Genomic DNA, 14,832 nt, shown 5'->3' with positions numbered 1-14,832 from the left:
CGGTTATTGACTGCGTCATTAGTGCGCGCCGTGGGAAACCTAGCTAGCCGCATGGCTGAGGGTTCCTCAGTGGCTCCGCGCCCTAAGGCGGCCTCAGAAGGGCCGGCCGGCGTCTTGCCTTGCCTAGAATTGCCTACCTACGCGGCTGCTTGTGCGCTTGTGAATAGCCGCTACTCCTGCCTGGTGGCTGGGCCGCACCGAAGACACATCGCCCTATCGCCGCGCTATCTTAACAAGAAACGCACCGGTATTCGAGAACAGCTCAATGCAGAGCTCCTGCGCTATTCGGAGAGGTACTGGTCTCTTACATTTTTTGTTCCCAGAGCGGACATAATGTTAACGTTAATAATCTTGACGTTGCCTGTCGCTCCTTTGGGGCACGGGACGGGGCAGCAGGGGGACGTTTAGTGGCAACAGAAGGAGGTCGCACCAGCTACCGCGAGTTTAGCCCCAGGGCAGTCGCAGTCCACCTCGGGAGACTAGTGCCTCCCTGGTCAAGATCTGTGCCGAGTCCGTTTCGTAGGCAGGAAAGAAAACGTTACGGTGACAGGAATTGTGTCAGCGGAGGGGGTAAAGAAGCTCGCTGCCAGACAGGTAAAGATAAAAATAGACCAGGGGTCTGGAGACCGGCTAGTTCTGTTTTCTCATTTTAAGATGAAAGTTTGGAATTACTGCAGTAGTTAAAAACATTCTCACTATATAGAAAATTATACGCGAAGCGTTAATACTTCCTTTAATTATTTATAAACCACGAAGGTTGGTTTTGTTTTGACCCTGGTTCTTTTCCAGGGTTTTTTTTCTCTTGAACCTGATCAGGGATGAAGAAATACTATTAACCTTGTTTCCTTTTTAAGAATAGGAAAGCTTGATGCTTTTGAAGTTGAAAAAAAAAAAGTGCATTTAAAGTAAGATATTGGAAAATGACTTGGGCAAAGTTTCTCAAGGGATCCTGAACCCTACACAGATTAAGGATTTAGAATTTACAGCTTCCTCCAAGCACCTGCACACACTTGTGGGTCTATTTTGAATACTAGAGAATTGGGGAATAAAACCAAAGAAACAAACAAGACCCTTATTTCAGGAGCTATAAGCGCTAGTAAAAGAGATGTAGGCCAGATAAATCCAATGAAATGTTAAAATCTGACAAATCTAAGTTATAGTCAAGAGCGGTGAATTGGATCTTAGGACCTTTGAGAACAACTTGATAGGAGGAGGGTACTTCTGAGATAGTAGCATTCTGGGCAAAAAGAGTGGCATAAACAAATGGATACTGGTTGTGAAATAGAATACTTTGACCAGATAATTGTGAGCACTTTATAACTAAAGTTTATATATCAGGAGAAAAACATTGGGTACAGCTGAAAAGCTGGACAGTTAGGGGTCGAGTGGATCAGAGATGGGGTGGAGGATAATTCAGAGGATGTTTTTTGCTCTTTCTTTCCTGCCTTTGCCAGGTGTTTGGGGGTTTTTGCTTGTTTTTCTGTTTGCTTAAGCCGGAAACTGGGTTACCACTTCATCCTCTGCTGCTAAGTCGCTTCAGCTGTGTCCAACTCTGTGCGACCCCAGAGATGGCAGCCCACCAGGCTCCACCGTCCCTGGGATTCTCCAGGCAAGAACACCAGAGTGGGTTACCATCTCCTTCTCAAATGCATGAAAGTGAAAAGTGAAAGGGAAGTTGCTCAGTCGCTACCTCTGGTAGCCTCCAATTCAGAAAACACTAGACACACTATTGAGACAGTGGTATCTCTGGGATATAATCAGATTTGTAGTTTAAGAAACCACTTGATAGAGTTAGGTGGTGGTTTAGGGAGGGTGAGGCAGTAAGCATGGAGAACATGTTTATAATTAAGAGACTGTTAAAAGTGTAGAGAAAATCCATGACAGTTTGCATTTGGGAGATTTAAGGATATGGAAGGTAGTCATAAAATCTGGAAACGTAAACAAATCTTTGATCTGTAACCAGTTAATGGTTCCACTTGACAGGCTAGGGGAATAGGAGCCAGTACCCCCAGAGAGATGAAGAGCTGATTGGATAATGATAATTTCTGTAACAGAATTGGGATAGTGTGGCCCTGTGGCCTCAATCGCACTCTGAACAAATCTGAACTCCCCACCTGACCCCATTATTTTGGGGGTGTGCTGAAAACTCCAGTTTATTCTGTGCAAAAGGGGTACCATAGATTAATAATGAGGGACAAAACATTTGAACATATCAATAATTGTAATACTGATCAACCATTTATCATATATAGTTTGTTTCCAGACTTTGGGGCCATCCTGTACCATCAGAGAGGACCTGCTTCTCCGTTTAAGAAATGAAGAAAGAGTTGAGAATGGCTCTTACCTTAGTCATCTCAGCAGCAGCCCTATTTGACAGATTGTCCACCTTTTTTTCCCCAGTGACAATTTTTTAAAAGATGATCGCATTTCAGTTTTGAAAAATCTGCTTAGAGAAAGTAGTTTCTAAAAATCACATTAAGATTTCTATCTTTGAGAGGTCATTAGTGACAGCTCTTGAGTTATTTGAAAATGGCAAATATGTTCCCTCCCAGTAGTTCCAGTTTATTAATTCAAAATGTCTCAAAGAACAAATGAACAACCAGTTTCCATGAAGAGTCAGTGTTTACTCAACTTTTTCAGTATAGGTAGGTAGTTTAGTTGCTAAGTCGTGTCCAACTCTTGTGACCCCATGGACTATAGCCTGCCAGGTACCTCTGTCCGTGGGATTCTCCAGGCAAGAATACTGGAGTGAGTTGCCATTTCCTTCGCCATTTTCAGTACAGAGGCCCTTTATTCTCATGTATAATATATGTCTTAAGTGTGCATGCAATCTGCTGATCCCTTAAACTTGATATAATGGTTCTCTCAATATCTCAAGTGAGGCTACCACTCTGCCTGGAAACATACTTAGGATGGTTTCAGAAAAGCAAGAGAGGAAAAGATATAACATTGAGGTATCTGTCTCTCTGATAATTTTTACTATATTTTATGCAATGAGTTGCTTCCCAAAATTCACACAAGCCATAGGTAGCAGTTCTGAACCCTGCAAAACTCCATTCGCTCTCTTGAAACGTACTTTCCTGTACTGAAATTAAACTTAGAGATAATATTGGATTGGCCACAAGATTCTGTAACATTTTACAGAAAAACCCAAATGAACCTTCTGGTCAACCCAATATGATCTACCAACACAGTTGGGGGGAAAAAAAATTCATTTAGAACTCAAATACAATCAAATGTATTACAGTGTGATAATGCTCAAGCATGGCTACCCAGAAAGAATAAAGTAGTTAGATGCCTCCTGAAGCAATATCTTGAATCCATGTGAAAGTATTAGTTGCAAATGTAGAGTGATGCAGGGGTTTTGAGTTGACAACTCACATCACATACAGTGTCTATGGTGGTAAAATACTCCTCTGAAATCATGTGCAATTCTCAGTAAAGTGCCACACACAACAATCTACTCTTGAATTTATAGTTATATTCCTGAAAATTTTAATTGATATTGAAACCATGCAAAGATCATTTTATCTCCATATGTATACACATTAAGCTAGGTACTATAATCAGTTATTTATAAATATTTATTAAATGAGGGTTGTCCGCTCATTTAAATCACGCAGACCCAGGGACAGTTTTCATTGTGTAGGGCTGTTTTTACATGGCAGGATATCTCCCATCCCTGGCCTTCACAGGTGTGACAACTATGATTTATCTCACAAACTCCCACATGCCACCAACGGGACAGCAGTATCCCCCCACTGGAAACTGATTTGGGGAAACAAAGTCTTGTTTTCGTTTTTTGTCTGATATGGCAGTTATTTTTAACCCCTCCTTGCTCTCTGTTTTCTGGGCCTCTAATATTGTTTTAGTGATGGTATAGTTCCTGTTTAGGAAAGCTACATGCAGAAATTAGTAATTCAAAGAAAGCCTTTCTGGAGTAAATCTCAGTGTTTATGGATTTCCTCAGAGAAGGCAATGGCACCCCACTCCAGTACTCTTGCCTGGAAAATCCCATGGACGGAGGAGCCTGGTAGGCTGCAGTCCATGGGGTCGCTAAGAGTTGGACACTACTGAGTGACTTCACTTTCACTTTTCACTTTCATGCATTGGAGAAGGAAATGGCAACCCACTCCAGTGTTCTTGCCTGGAGAATCCCAGGGACAGAGGAGCCTGGTGGGCTGCTGTCTGTAGGGTTGCACAGAGTCAGACACGACTGAAGCGACTTAGCAGCAGCAGCAGCATGGATTTCCTAATTGGGTGATTAAGTTGTATTCTAGTGACTCCTGGCTGTTTTAAAACAACTGCTCCTAGGTATAAATTCTTTCTTTTATTCTGTGTGAACCATTCTAGAAATTTGAGTTCACCAAAAATGTTCTCTGCTCTCAAAGACCTAAGAGTCCTCTCTAGAATCCAAACATATAAGCAAAGATAAATACAGTGATAAGCTTTCTCAGGGTTCCCAGGTGGCGCTAGTGGTAAAGAACGCACCTGCCAGTGCAGTAGACAGAGATGCAGGTTTGACCCCTGGGTCAGGACAAATGCCCTGGAGGAGTGTATGGCAACCCCCTCCAGTATTCTTGCCAGGAGAATCCCATGGACAGACTGTTGTAGGCCTGGTAGGCTACTGTCCATGGGGTCGCAGAGTCCGACATGACTGAAGTGACTTAGCGTGCACGCTTTCCTCAGAGTCCTGTAGGAGTAGAGGCAGCATGGCTTCAGCTTTGCCTGGGGAGCCAGGGAAGCTTGCTGAAACAGGTAATGGCTGTGGCGGTGAAGCCACCAGCTCAGCCTCCTTCAGTTCAGTTCAGTTCAGTTCAGTTCAGTTGCTCAGTCGTGTCCAACTCTTTGCGACCCCATGAATCGCAGCACGCCAGGCCTCCCTGTCCATCACCATCTCCCGGAGTTCACTCAGACTTGCGTCCATCGAGTCAGTGATGCCATCCAGCCATCTCATCCTCTGTCGTCCCCTTCTCCTCTTGCCCCCAATCCCTCCTAGCATCAGAGTCTTTTCCAGTGAGTCAACTCTTCGCATGAGGTGCCCAAAGTACTGGAGTTTCAGCTTTAGCATCATTCCTTCCAAAGAAATCCCTGGGTTGATCTCCTTTAGAATGGACTGGTTGGATCTCCTTGCAGTCCAAGGGACTCTCAAGAGTCTTCTCCAACACTACAGTTCAGAAGCATCAATTCTTCAGTGCTCAGCTTTCTTCACAGTCCAACTCTCACATCCATACATGACCACAGGAAAAACCATAGCCTTGACTAGACAGACCTTAGTCGGTAATGTCTCTGCTTTTGAATATACTATCTAGGTTGTTCATAACTTTTCTTCCAAAGAGTAAGCATCTTTTAATTTCATGGCTGCAATCACCATCTGCAGTGATTTTGGAGCCCCCCAAAATAAAGTCTGACACTGTTTCCACTGTTTCCCCATCCATTTCCCATGAAGTGATAGGACTAAATGCCATGATCTTCGTTTTCTGAATGTTGAGCTTTCAGCCAACTTTTTCACTCTCCTCTTTTACTTTCATCAAGAGGCTTTTTAGTTCCTCTTCACTTTCTGCCATAAGGGTGGTGTCATCTGCATATCTGAGGTTATTGATATTTCTCCTGGCAATCTTGATTCCAGCTTGTGTTTCTTCTAATCCAGCATTTCTCATGATGTACTCTGCATGTAAGTCAAATAAGCAGGGTGACAATATACAGCCTTGACATACTCCTTTTCCTATTTGGAACCAGTCTGTTGTTCCATGTCCAGTTCTAACTGTTGCTTCCTGGCCTGCATACAGATTTCTCAAGAGGCAGGTTATGTGGTCTGGTATTCCCATCTTTTTCAGAATTTTCCACAGTTTATTCAGCCTCCTTAACTAGTTGTAATTTTTTAATAACTTGGAAATGACATTTGGAAATAGTTGTTGTCCAGTCCCGCAGTCGTGTCAGACTCTCTGCGAGCCCGTGGACTGCAGCACATCAGGCCTCCCTGTCTCTGGAAATAGTAATTGCCTCCTAATCCTGACTGTCAAGCTCCAGATTGGTGTCAGAGTCAGTTCTCAAAAGCTAATCTAATTGTATTTCTTACTTCCTTACACTAGCAACAGTTGCAGTTCCGGGATTTTTCTCCATCAGGTTATTGGCTTTAACATTCAGGGCTTCAACTTGAATCCTAACACTTCTCCTGCTACATGCCATCTAGTACAGATATTCAGTAATGGTGGGTAATACCAAAATTGCCTTGGTTCAGTAATAGTCACAGAACAACATTTTTCTTACTAAGTCTCATTTTTTACCTCTCATTCTAGCATAACTAGAATTCAAATGGATAGCAAATAGGGAAGAAGGATCAACTTATTGCTCTTGTATAATGGACATTTTTTTTCTGAGTATTTACCTTGAATAATTATTTTTAAGTTAGCCATTCTTTTGGAACCTTTGGGTGAAATTGAACCACTAACGTTGTTATAGGCTAATCATATATTATTGTATATGTATATATTTTCACCATGGGTGTGATTATATTAGGAGATGTATACTTTCTGGACTTGGAATCTGTATAATAGCCTATTTTAAAAGAGTATAAATAACATTTTCCTTTCCTTTTTTTTTTAATAGCCTTTTAGGTGTACCCATTGCTTATGATAACATCAAAGTAGTGGGTGAGTTAGGAGACATTTATGATGATCAAGGACACATTCATCTTAACATTGAAGCAGATTTTGTTATTTTCTGCCCTGAACCAGGGCAAAAACTTATGGTATGTATCTTTTTTCCTATTGTTCTTTGTACAATTATTAAATTATGTAATTGGAGAAATTTAAGAGACTGTACACTTTGGGATTTTACAAGGATTGTTATTTCAGGTGACTAAAAATCATTTTTAAAGAAAAGTTTTCAGTTTAGGTTTTCAGTTTTTATTGAAGTGTAATTGGTTTGCATTGTTCTGTTTCAAGTGGCAAGTGATTCAGTTGAGATACGTGTGTATGTATATGTATTTCAGATTCTTTTCTGTTACAGATTATTATACTGAGTACAGTTCCCTGTGCCACACAGTAGATCCTTGTTCTGTTAACCCAAACCTCCTGACTTACCCCCTCTCCCCTTCCCCTTTGGTAACCATAAGTTTGTCCTTTGTGAATCTATTTCTGTTCTATAAATAAGTTTATTTGTATCGTGTTTTTAAATTCCACATGTAAGTGATACCATGTTTCTCTGCTCTCCTCTGTCTCACTTAACTTCACTTGGTATGATCATCTCTAGGTCCAGTCACGTGGCTGTCAATGGCATTTCATGGCTGAGTATATTCAGCATGAATAACACATCCTTATCCATTCATCTGTGGATGGACACTTCAGTTACTTCCATGTCTTGGTTACTATGCTACTGTGAACATTGGAAGCACGTATCTTTTTCAAGTAGAGTTTTGTCTTTTCTAGATATATGCCCAGGAGTGGAACTGCTGGATCATATGGGACTCTGTTTTTAATTTTTTAAGGAACCTCCATACTGTTCTCCATAGTGGTTGCACCAGTTTATATTCCCAGCGACAGTGTAGGAGGGTTCCCTTTCCTCCATGTCCTCTCCAGCATTTACTGTTTCTGGGCTTGTTGGTGAGGGCTGTTCTGATATCTGTGCAGTGACCATCGCATTGGCGTCTGTGCAGTTTTCTAGTAATCAGCCATGTTGAGCGTCTTTGTGGGCCTTTTGGCATCTGTATGTCCATGTATGTGCAACACTGTTTTAGGTTACTGGTCTTTTCATTTCAGAAGCATTGCTGCTATCTTGTATTGGTACTTTTCTCTAATTTATCATATTGTACTTTCATACTTACTGCTTTCTAGATCCCACCAAAGAAACTTGGCTCCCTCTTGGTTGTGAAGATATTATTCTATGCAAGTCTAAAATTTTGATAGTTTTTCCTTTCCTCATTGAGTATTTAATTGATAAACATTGTCTTTTACAGCAGTTTTAGAGAAAAACTGAATGGAAAGTATAGTGTTCTCATATACCTCTCACTCTACCCACCCCCAAAAAACCATACATAATGTTTCTCTTATTGATAAGATGTGGTGCATTTTAATTGTTGAGCCAGTATTGATACATTAAGTACAGTCCATGGTTTACAGTAGAGTTCACTGTTTCTGTTGTACCTTCTATGGGTTTTGACAAAGGTAGAATGACATGAATCCAACATTATAGTATTCTTATGGAATAATTGGCCACTGCTCTAAAAATCCGGTGTGGTCTGCCTGTTCATTGCTCCCTCTCTCCCCTGGAAACCGTGGCAACTACTTTTTTTTTTTTTTAACTGTCTCCATAGTTTTGCCTGTTCCAGAATATCATATAGTGGAATCATAGAGTATGTAACTTTTCCAGATTGGTTTCTTTCCCTTGGCACTGTATGTTTAAGCTTCCTCCATGTCTTTTTCTTGATAGCTTATTTTTGTTGCAGAATAATATTCCATTGTATAGATGTACCAGTTTGTATGGACCACCTAGAAGGTACCATTCTGGACTCCAGACTCCTTATGATGACAGACAGGTTTTACTCTGTCACGTGTGGAAGGAGGTGCTGATATTAAACCACACTGTGTATATATATGTTGTTTATAGTTCTGTAATTCAAAAGGTGATTTTTAAAAAAGCTTCAGGTTTTCATTCATCTAGTTTATATTTGTGGATTCTTAAGGGAATAAGAAACTTGGAAATTTTAACCTTAAAATCATATAGAATGTATTGTTATTTTACTTTTAAAGCTTCTAGTAACATTATGATTTAGTTAAAATAGCCATGCTCAGGGTGAGCTTTCTAAAAAATTCTTTTCTAAAAAATTCTCGTGTTCCTAAATTGATATTTTAGTGTGACATGCGGTAAGCTTTAAATGAAGATCAGCTTTTTTGATACCACATCATACCATTATTTTGGTATTTTCTCTGAAGATCAGTTTAAAGATTGTAAGGTTCATTTCATCTTTTTGGCACTCTTCTTGATGTAATACTCATTTTTTCCCTTTTCTCAGGGTACAGTTAATAAAGTGTCCTCGAGCCACATTGGCTGCTTGGTCCATAGGTGCTTCAATGCCTCCATCCCTAAGCCTGAGCAGATGCCAGCTGACCAGTGGCAGATGCTGCAGATAAACGTGGGTGATGAATTAGAATTTGAAGTATTTCGTTTAGACTCAGATGCTGCTGGAGTATTCTGCATTCGGGGAAAACTAAGTTTCACTAGGTCAGTTCCTAAGCACATTATTACCATTTTGATACTTAATCATTTCTACTTAATTCTGAATTTAGGAAACATAAGTCCCTCTTTTAAAAGTTAATTTATTAGACTATTTGTACTTCCAAACCACAGAGTCAATGTAAATACAAATCTTAAGTGTTATGACAGTGCATTGAATATTCTAAAGCTTTTCATCTAAGTGGTCTACATCGTAATAATTCAGTCTTTCAAACTATTGTCATGTTGTTAATCTTTTTTTTTTTAAAGTTAATCCTTGAACTTGAGACTACTAGAAGCTTAATGATATTAACATAACTATTAGTATTTTGTTTTTACACTGTTGAAAACAAAAATTATTTGATTATTGTCATTATACCTGGTAGATCATTTAATTTCTGTATTTTTCTTGTTTGGAATTCTTTTAGGAAATACTCTGATCCTGACCCTGGTTTTATGGCAGGGCCTAGTTGAGGGGTCATACTTCCTCTGTTATCAAGGCAGAATCCAGAAAAAGTTGCTAAGAAATGAGAATATGGGGTAAAGGTTTAGAGCAGCTGACCAACAGAACTTTCTGTAATGACAGAAGTGTGCTGTGTGCGTGCAGTACAGTGGCTTCACTCTTGGGGAATTGAAATGTGTGACTAGTATGTCACTGAGGAAGTGGGTTTTTAACATTGCCTTATTGAAATTACTTAAATTTAAATAGTTCTATGTGGCTATTGCTAATTCAAGGGACAGCAGTTCTATAGAGTCCTGCTTCACTGATCTTTATTTACTTCTATAAAATACTCAGAGCTTTGCAGCATAATATTGCTTCGTGCGTGCTCAGTCGTGTCGACTCTTTGCAACCCCACAAACTGTGGCCCACGAAACTCCTCTGCCCATGGAGTTCTCCAGGCAAGAATCCTGGAGTGGGTTGCCATGCCCTCCTTCAGGGGAGCTTCCCGACCCAGGGGTCAAACCTCTGTCTCTTCCAGTCTCCTGCATTGGCAGGCAGATTCTTTACAACTAGCGCCACCTGGGAATCTAATACTGCTTCAGTGTAGTTTAAGAAAAACAATGGAACAAGAATTGGGATAGTAGCTGGGGAACTCCAACATTTTGATAAATACCAAAAGTATGTTTTCTCCCTATCATATGTTACTGGTTTGGCTAATAAGGCTGGGTGGTGATGTTTAGGGTTCAGCATTTTTCTGAACCATATTAAAATTCAGAAACCCTGTTTTCACAAAACTTTTATGTCATTTTTATGTGTGAAACAGTCTGGGAAAAATACTCGGGAAACAAAAAATTTAACATTTCTAAGACTATCAATGTTCTGTGACAGTCATGTTATTTTGTACTACTGTCATAATTTAGAAAGACCTTACCATGTTGGAATATTCTTGATCTTACTTTGTTCTTTTATTTTTGCTTAATGCCCTATAAATTTTTTTAATTCTTACAGTTTACAAACCAAGTGCTCTGCAGTTCCTGAAGAAGCACCAGAAACTGGCGCGGACGAGCCTGTCAAAAAACCTCCAAAGAAGAAAAAGAAAAAGAAGAAAGACCTAGAGCCATGTGAAGTGGAAGGCAGTAGCACAGAGCCAGCAGAACTTGCAGATGCTACCGTGAAGGACGAGACAGACCTGCCCGCTAGTAACAGTGTGAATGGCCTCTGGGAGGAAGAGCCGAAGAAGAAGAAGAAGAAGAAGAAGAAGCAGCACCAGGAAGATCAGGACCAAGAGCCTGTCTACCAAGGCAGTGACTCCAGTGGTTATCAGAGTGACCATACAAAGCAAAAAAAGAAAAGAAAGCGTGAGGAGGCTGCGTCTACACCACTTGTGGAACGTGCGCCTAAAAAGAAAAGGGAGAAGTAATCTTTTGTGCGTTTTAAATATGATTTGGTTTGTTAAAGATTTATACACAGTAGATGACGAAAGTTTAAGAAATGTTTTGTATTGCAGTATTTTGCATAAAAGGGAACATTTTGATTAGTTGAGTTTTTGGTACTAAAATTAATTTGGAAAATACCAGTATTATTAAAGTGCCACTTCTTGTATACAGAATAGAAAGGTAAGAACTGCCTTCATTCTCTCATGCTTCCAGTGGATACATTCTAAATAAAATCGTTGCTACAGTCCTGAGACTAACAAAAAGACTTTTGTAGTGCAGTGATATCATGTACATCATAAAGAATGAGTTTTGAGCTTGGGGGGGTTGTTGTTACAGGTTTTGAATTTAGTCATAATGTTACATGCCATGTCATTAGGCTTTGTTTAAAATTTAAAACCAGTTTTAGGTGGTTTTTTTTGTTTGTTTGTTTGTTTTAGTCATGGCTTCTGCAGTAGTTTTGTTGTTTACCTTGGGATGGTTTGTCAGAGGTATTTCTGAAGTTTTCAGAGCTCTTCAGAAACTACCCTCTTTAGAACCGTAGCCCTACCTGTGGATCATGAGTTAGGAAACAGTGCTAGTCTTTCCTTCTCTGCGCGTGTGGTGGTCTCTTTTCTCTCTGTCTCAACCATTTTGCTCTTGTTGTGTGTTGGAGGAAGAGTCTGATGAAGACAGAATAAAGGTGATTCTGACTAGTGGGGAATTTCCCTATTTTTAATAACTGAGTTAAGCTACTAGAAACTATTACGGAAACAGTTATACACTGCTTTCACTGAGAAAATGTGGAATATGTCTTAACTATTGGAAAACGCTGAAGAAGGAACTGACAAGCGAATTTAGCCTGATAATCAGTGCAAGGTTGTGTTCATTCATTCAGCAAAATTCAGTGTGCTTGGGTTACACATAGTAGACCGGCATTCTCCTAAGGTTGGGGGTATAAGGGCAAACAAGGCAGGAATGGTTCCTTCCCTCGGGCAGTGTCACAGGAGAAGCAGATGCGCACATACAGTGCAAGCAAGAAAGAGAATGACTCATTCTGGAAAGTTCTAAAAGGAAAAAGAAGGTTCTTTTCCCACTGCTGTGATGCATGGCGGCCCCTTTCGGTTCCATTTATCTCGTGTCAGACGCAGTACCACCCTTACTGTTTACTGCCTGCGCCAACAGAAGATGGAGTGGGAGAGTCGTTCATGGTGTTTGTCTGTAAACACATGTGCCAGACAGTGGGAAGGGGTGAGCCGGTGTCCTTCCTTACCATTAAGTTCGTGTGGATATTTAGTCCTCGCAATGAAGCTAGTCCAAATTGAAATGAGGTTTGAGATGAGGTGTCAGTATAAAACACACATCAGACTTTGAAGATGTACAAAGAGAGTGCAAAATACCTCAGTTTTGTATATTGGTGAGATTATAATATTTTGGTATAGTGGAGTAAATAAAATTTCAATTGGCTTTTTCGGTTTTTGTTTTTGCTTTTTAATTTAAAAATTGTATCTGAGGCCTGTATTGTCTTTGTTTTGTAGAGCACTGGTTTGAAGGATGATTTGAAAAAGATTTAAAATGTCTGACTTAATGTAAAAGTTAACGTTTAGTGAAACAATTCTAAATTCCTGATGGTAATGGCCAAGCAAGCTGTTAAATTAATGCTATTCATAGCAAAATACATCCTGGCTTACCAAAATAAATCCCCACATATTATTTTTACATTTTTTAAGAAAAAAGTATGCTGAACTTGAAACTAAACTTATCCATGGTTTTTCACCATGACAGCAGAACCGGTCATTTGCTTTGCCTCTAACAGTGACAGTGGCAGACTTTACCTGATACGGAAACCTCTGATTACGGTATCATCCACGTATCCTTCAAAACATTTCTTACATGCTACACTAATCCAGGTTTTTCCTTTTCTGTCTTGGAATTTGCTCATTAAAATCCTCTAGCCTAGCCTAAACCTCTTACCCTCGCTTCAGTTCCTTATAATCACTGGAAATAGAAGTTTGCAATGTATTTAGAGCTATGCTTCCCACAACCCCAGTCACACCCCCCATCATACAAACTCTTAATACAGCTCAATATGAAAAAAAGCCAAACAACACAATCAAAATATGGGCAGAAAGCCTGGCAGACATTTATTTCTCCAAACAAAGCATACAGATGGAGTACAAATCAAGACAACAGTGAGGCGCCACTTCACAGAGGCCATCATTAAGTCTAGAGGTGGTAAATGCTGAGAAAGCGTGGAGAAACGAGAAACCTCTGCACTGTTGGTAAGGATTTAAATTGGTGCGGCTGCTGTGGAGAACAGTATGGAGGTTCCCTAAAAACCGAAACTACCGTATGACCCAGGAATCCCGCTACCAGGCATCTACCCAGAGAAAACCATAAATCAGAAAGGCAACATGCTCACTGCAGTATTATACACAATACCCAAGATGGGGAAGCGTCCTAGATGTCCACCCACATCTGTGAGTGGGTAACGGAGCTGCTATACCTACATACAAGGGAATGTTACTGAGTGATCAAACTAAGTGAAGTAAGGCAGAGAAAGACAGCCCGCACGGTATCACTGATAGGTGGAATCAGCAGTTGAGATGCAGGGACTCACGAAGAACAGACTCACTTCAGAAACCCACTGAGTGTTACAGAAGGGACAACATCAGGGCAGGGAACATGTCAGGAGGTTGGCCTTAACGTATACACACTTACATATATAAAACTAGGTCACAGCAAGGAGCTCCTGTACAGCCCAGGGAGCTCTATTCGTCAACACACTGAAGTAACCTGTATGGCCAAAGCATCAGGATCAGAGAGGATATGTACTTCTACATATACCTAAATGAAGATGTGCACCTCCAACAAACATGGGTCATCAACTGTACTCCAGCACGAAACACACACAAATTTGACAACTGGAGGAAATGCCTACCATAGTCCCCTCAGGCCACGGTGACCCGGGATGGTGACACATTCCTGGAGTTTGAACAGCCTTGCCTGCCAAGGCTGGCCCCTCCTGGGGCTGAGGGAGCTGAGGGCGATGACGAAGCAATGAGGCCCCTAAGGTCCTCTAGTGTTTGTCCGTTCTAGAAGAAACAGCCCTCTCCAGACCAGGGCTGGTTATCCATGACTAAAACAATCAGCCCACAGGGACTCGGGAGAGCAATTGTGCTGAATAGCTTGGAAAAGTCATCTGATAGCCATGCCTCCTGGTGCTGGGGTTCTTACCTCCAGCATCTTAGTCACTCATTCGTAGATGATATCACTCGGCAGAACACGTGTGGAAGGCTTGGAATTTGCCTTGCGTGAGGAAGTGAAGAATGATGAAGCAATGAGACACAAGCCCTGGGTGTGTGTGCTGACATTCCACACCCATTTACAATGCAGGAAAACGACTTGCTCTTCACTTTGCTGCACCAAGAAGCAGAGTGGGGCATATAGAAATGCTGCCACCTTGTGGCCATTGTGTGTAACAACTCTAAAACTAGGGCTTTGCACTCAGAAGGCCCTGCTGCTGCTGCTGCTGCTGCTAAGTCGCTTCAGTCGTGTCCGACTCTGTGCGACCCCATAGACAGCAGCCCACCAGGCTCCCCCATCCCTGGGATTCTCCAGGCAAGAACACTGGAGTGGGTTGCCATTTCCTTCTCCAATGCAGGAAAGTGAAAAGTGAAAGTGGGGATGTAAATGACTCTTGCCCTTAAGAAACAGCCTTGGGATGGGTAATTGAGTAAGAATCAGAAAACGGACAGCCTTTCG

At 41.0% G+C, this 14,832-nt stretch overlaps 1 protein-coding gene across 1 annotated transcript; it reads left to right on the top strand.

Moving 5' to 3' along the window:
* Positions 1-8: 8 nt before the first annotated feature.
* POLR1F (RNA polymerase I subunit F) lies at positions 9-13,033 on the top strand. The gene is made up of 4 exons (XM_040260626.1): positions 9-293; positions 6,610-6,751; positions 9,014-9,222; positions 10,664-13,033. Exons 1-4 carry the CDS (start codon positions 52-54, stop codon positions 11,073-11,075), a joined length of 1,005 nt encoding a protein of 334 aa, XP_040116560.1. The 5' UTR covers positions 9-51; the 3' UTR covers positions 11,076-13,033.
* Positions 13,034-14,832: the final 1,799 nt, after the last annotated feature.

Source organism: Oryx dammah, unplaced genomic scaffold (assembly GCF_014754425.2).
Source record: "Oryx dammah isolate SB20612 unplaced genomic scaffold, SCBI_Odam_1.1 HiC_scaffold_18, whole genome shotgun sequence".
NCBI classification, from domain to species: domain Eukaryota; kingdom Metazoa; phylum Chordata; class Mammalia; order Artiodactyla; family Bovidae; genus Oryx; species Oryx dammah.
Note: the sequence above shows the minus strand (reverse complement) of the source record. Positions and strands in the feature narration are given on the sequence as shown.

What these genes read in the sequence shown, in the direction of transcription:
- POLR1F (XM_040260626.1), top strand. Translation starts at nt 52, where the DNA reads ATGGCTGAGGGTTCCTCAGTGGCTCCGCGCCCTAAGGCGGCCTCAGAA. An exon ending in AACCAGGGCAAAAACTTATG is followed by an intron (nt 6,752 to 9,013) that starts GTATGTATCTTT and finishes CCCTTTTCTCAG; the next exon opens with GGTACAGTTAATAAAGTGTC. An exon ending in GGAAAACTAAGTTTCACTAG is followed by an intron (nt 9,223 to 10,663) that starts GTCAGTTCCTAA and finishes TAATTCTTACAG; the next exon opens with TTTACAAACCAAGTGCTCTG.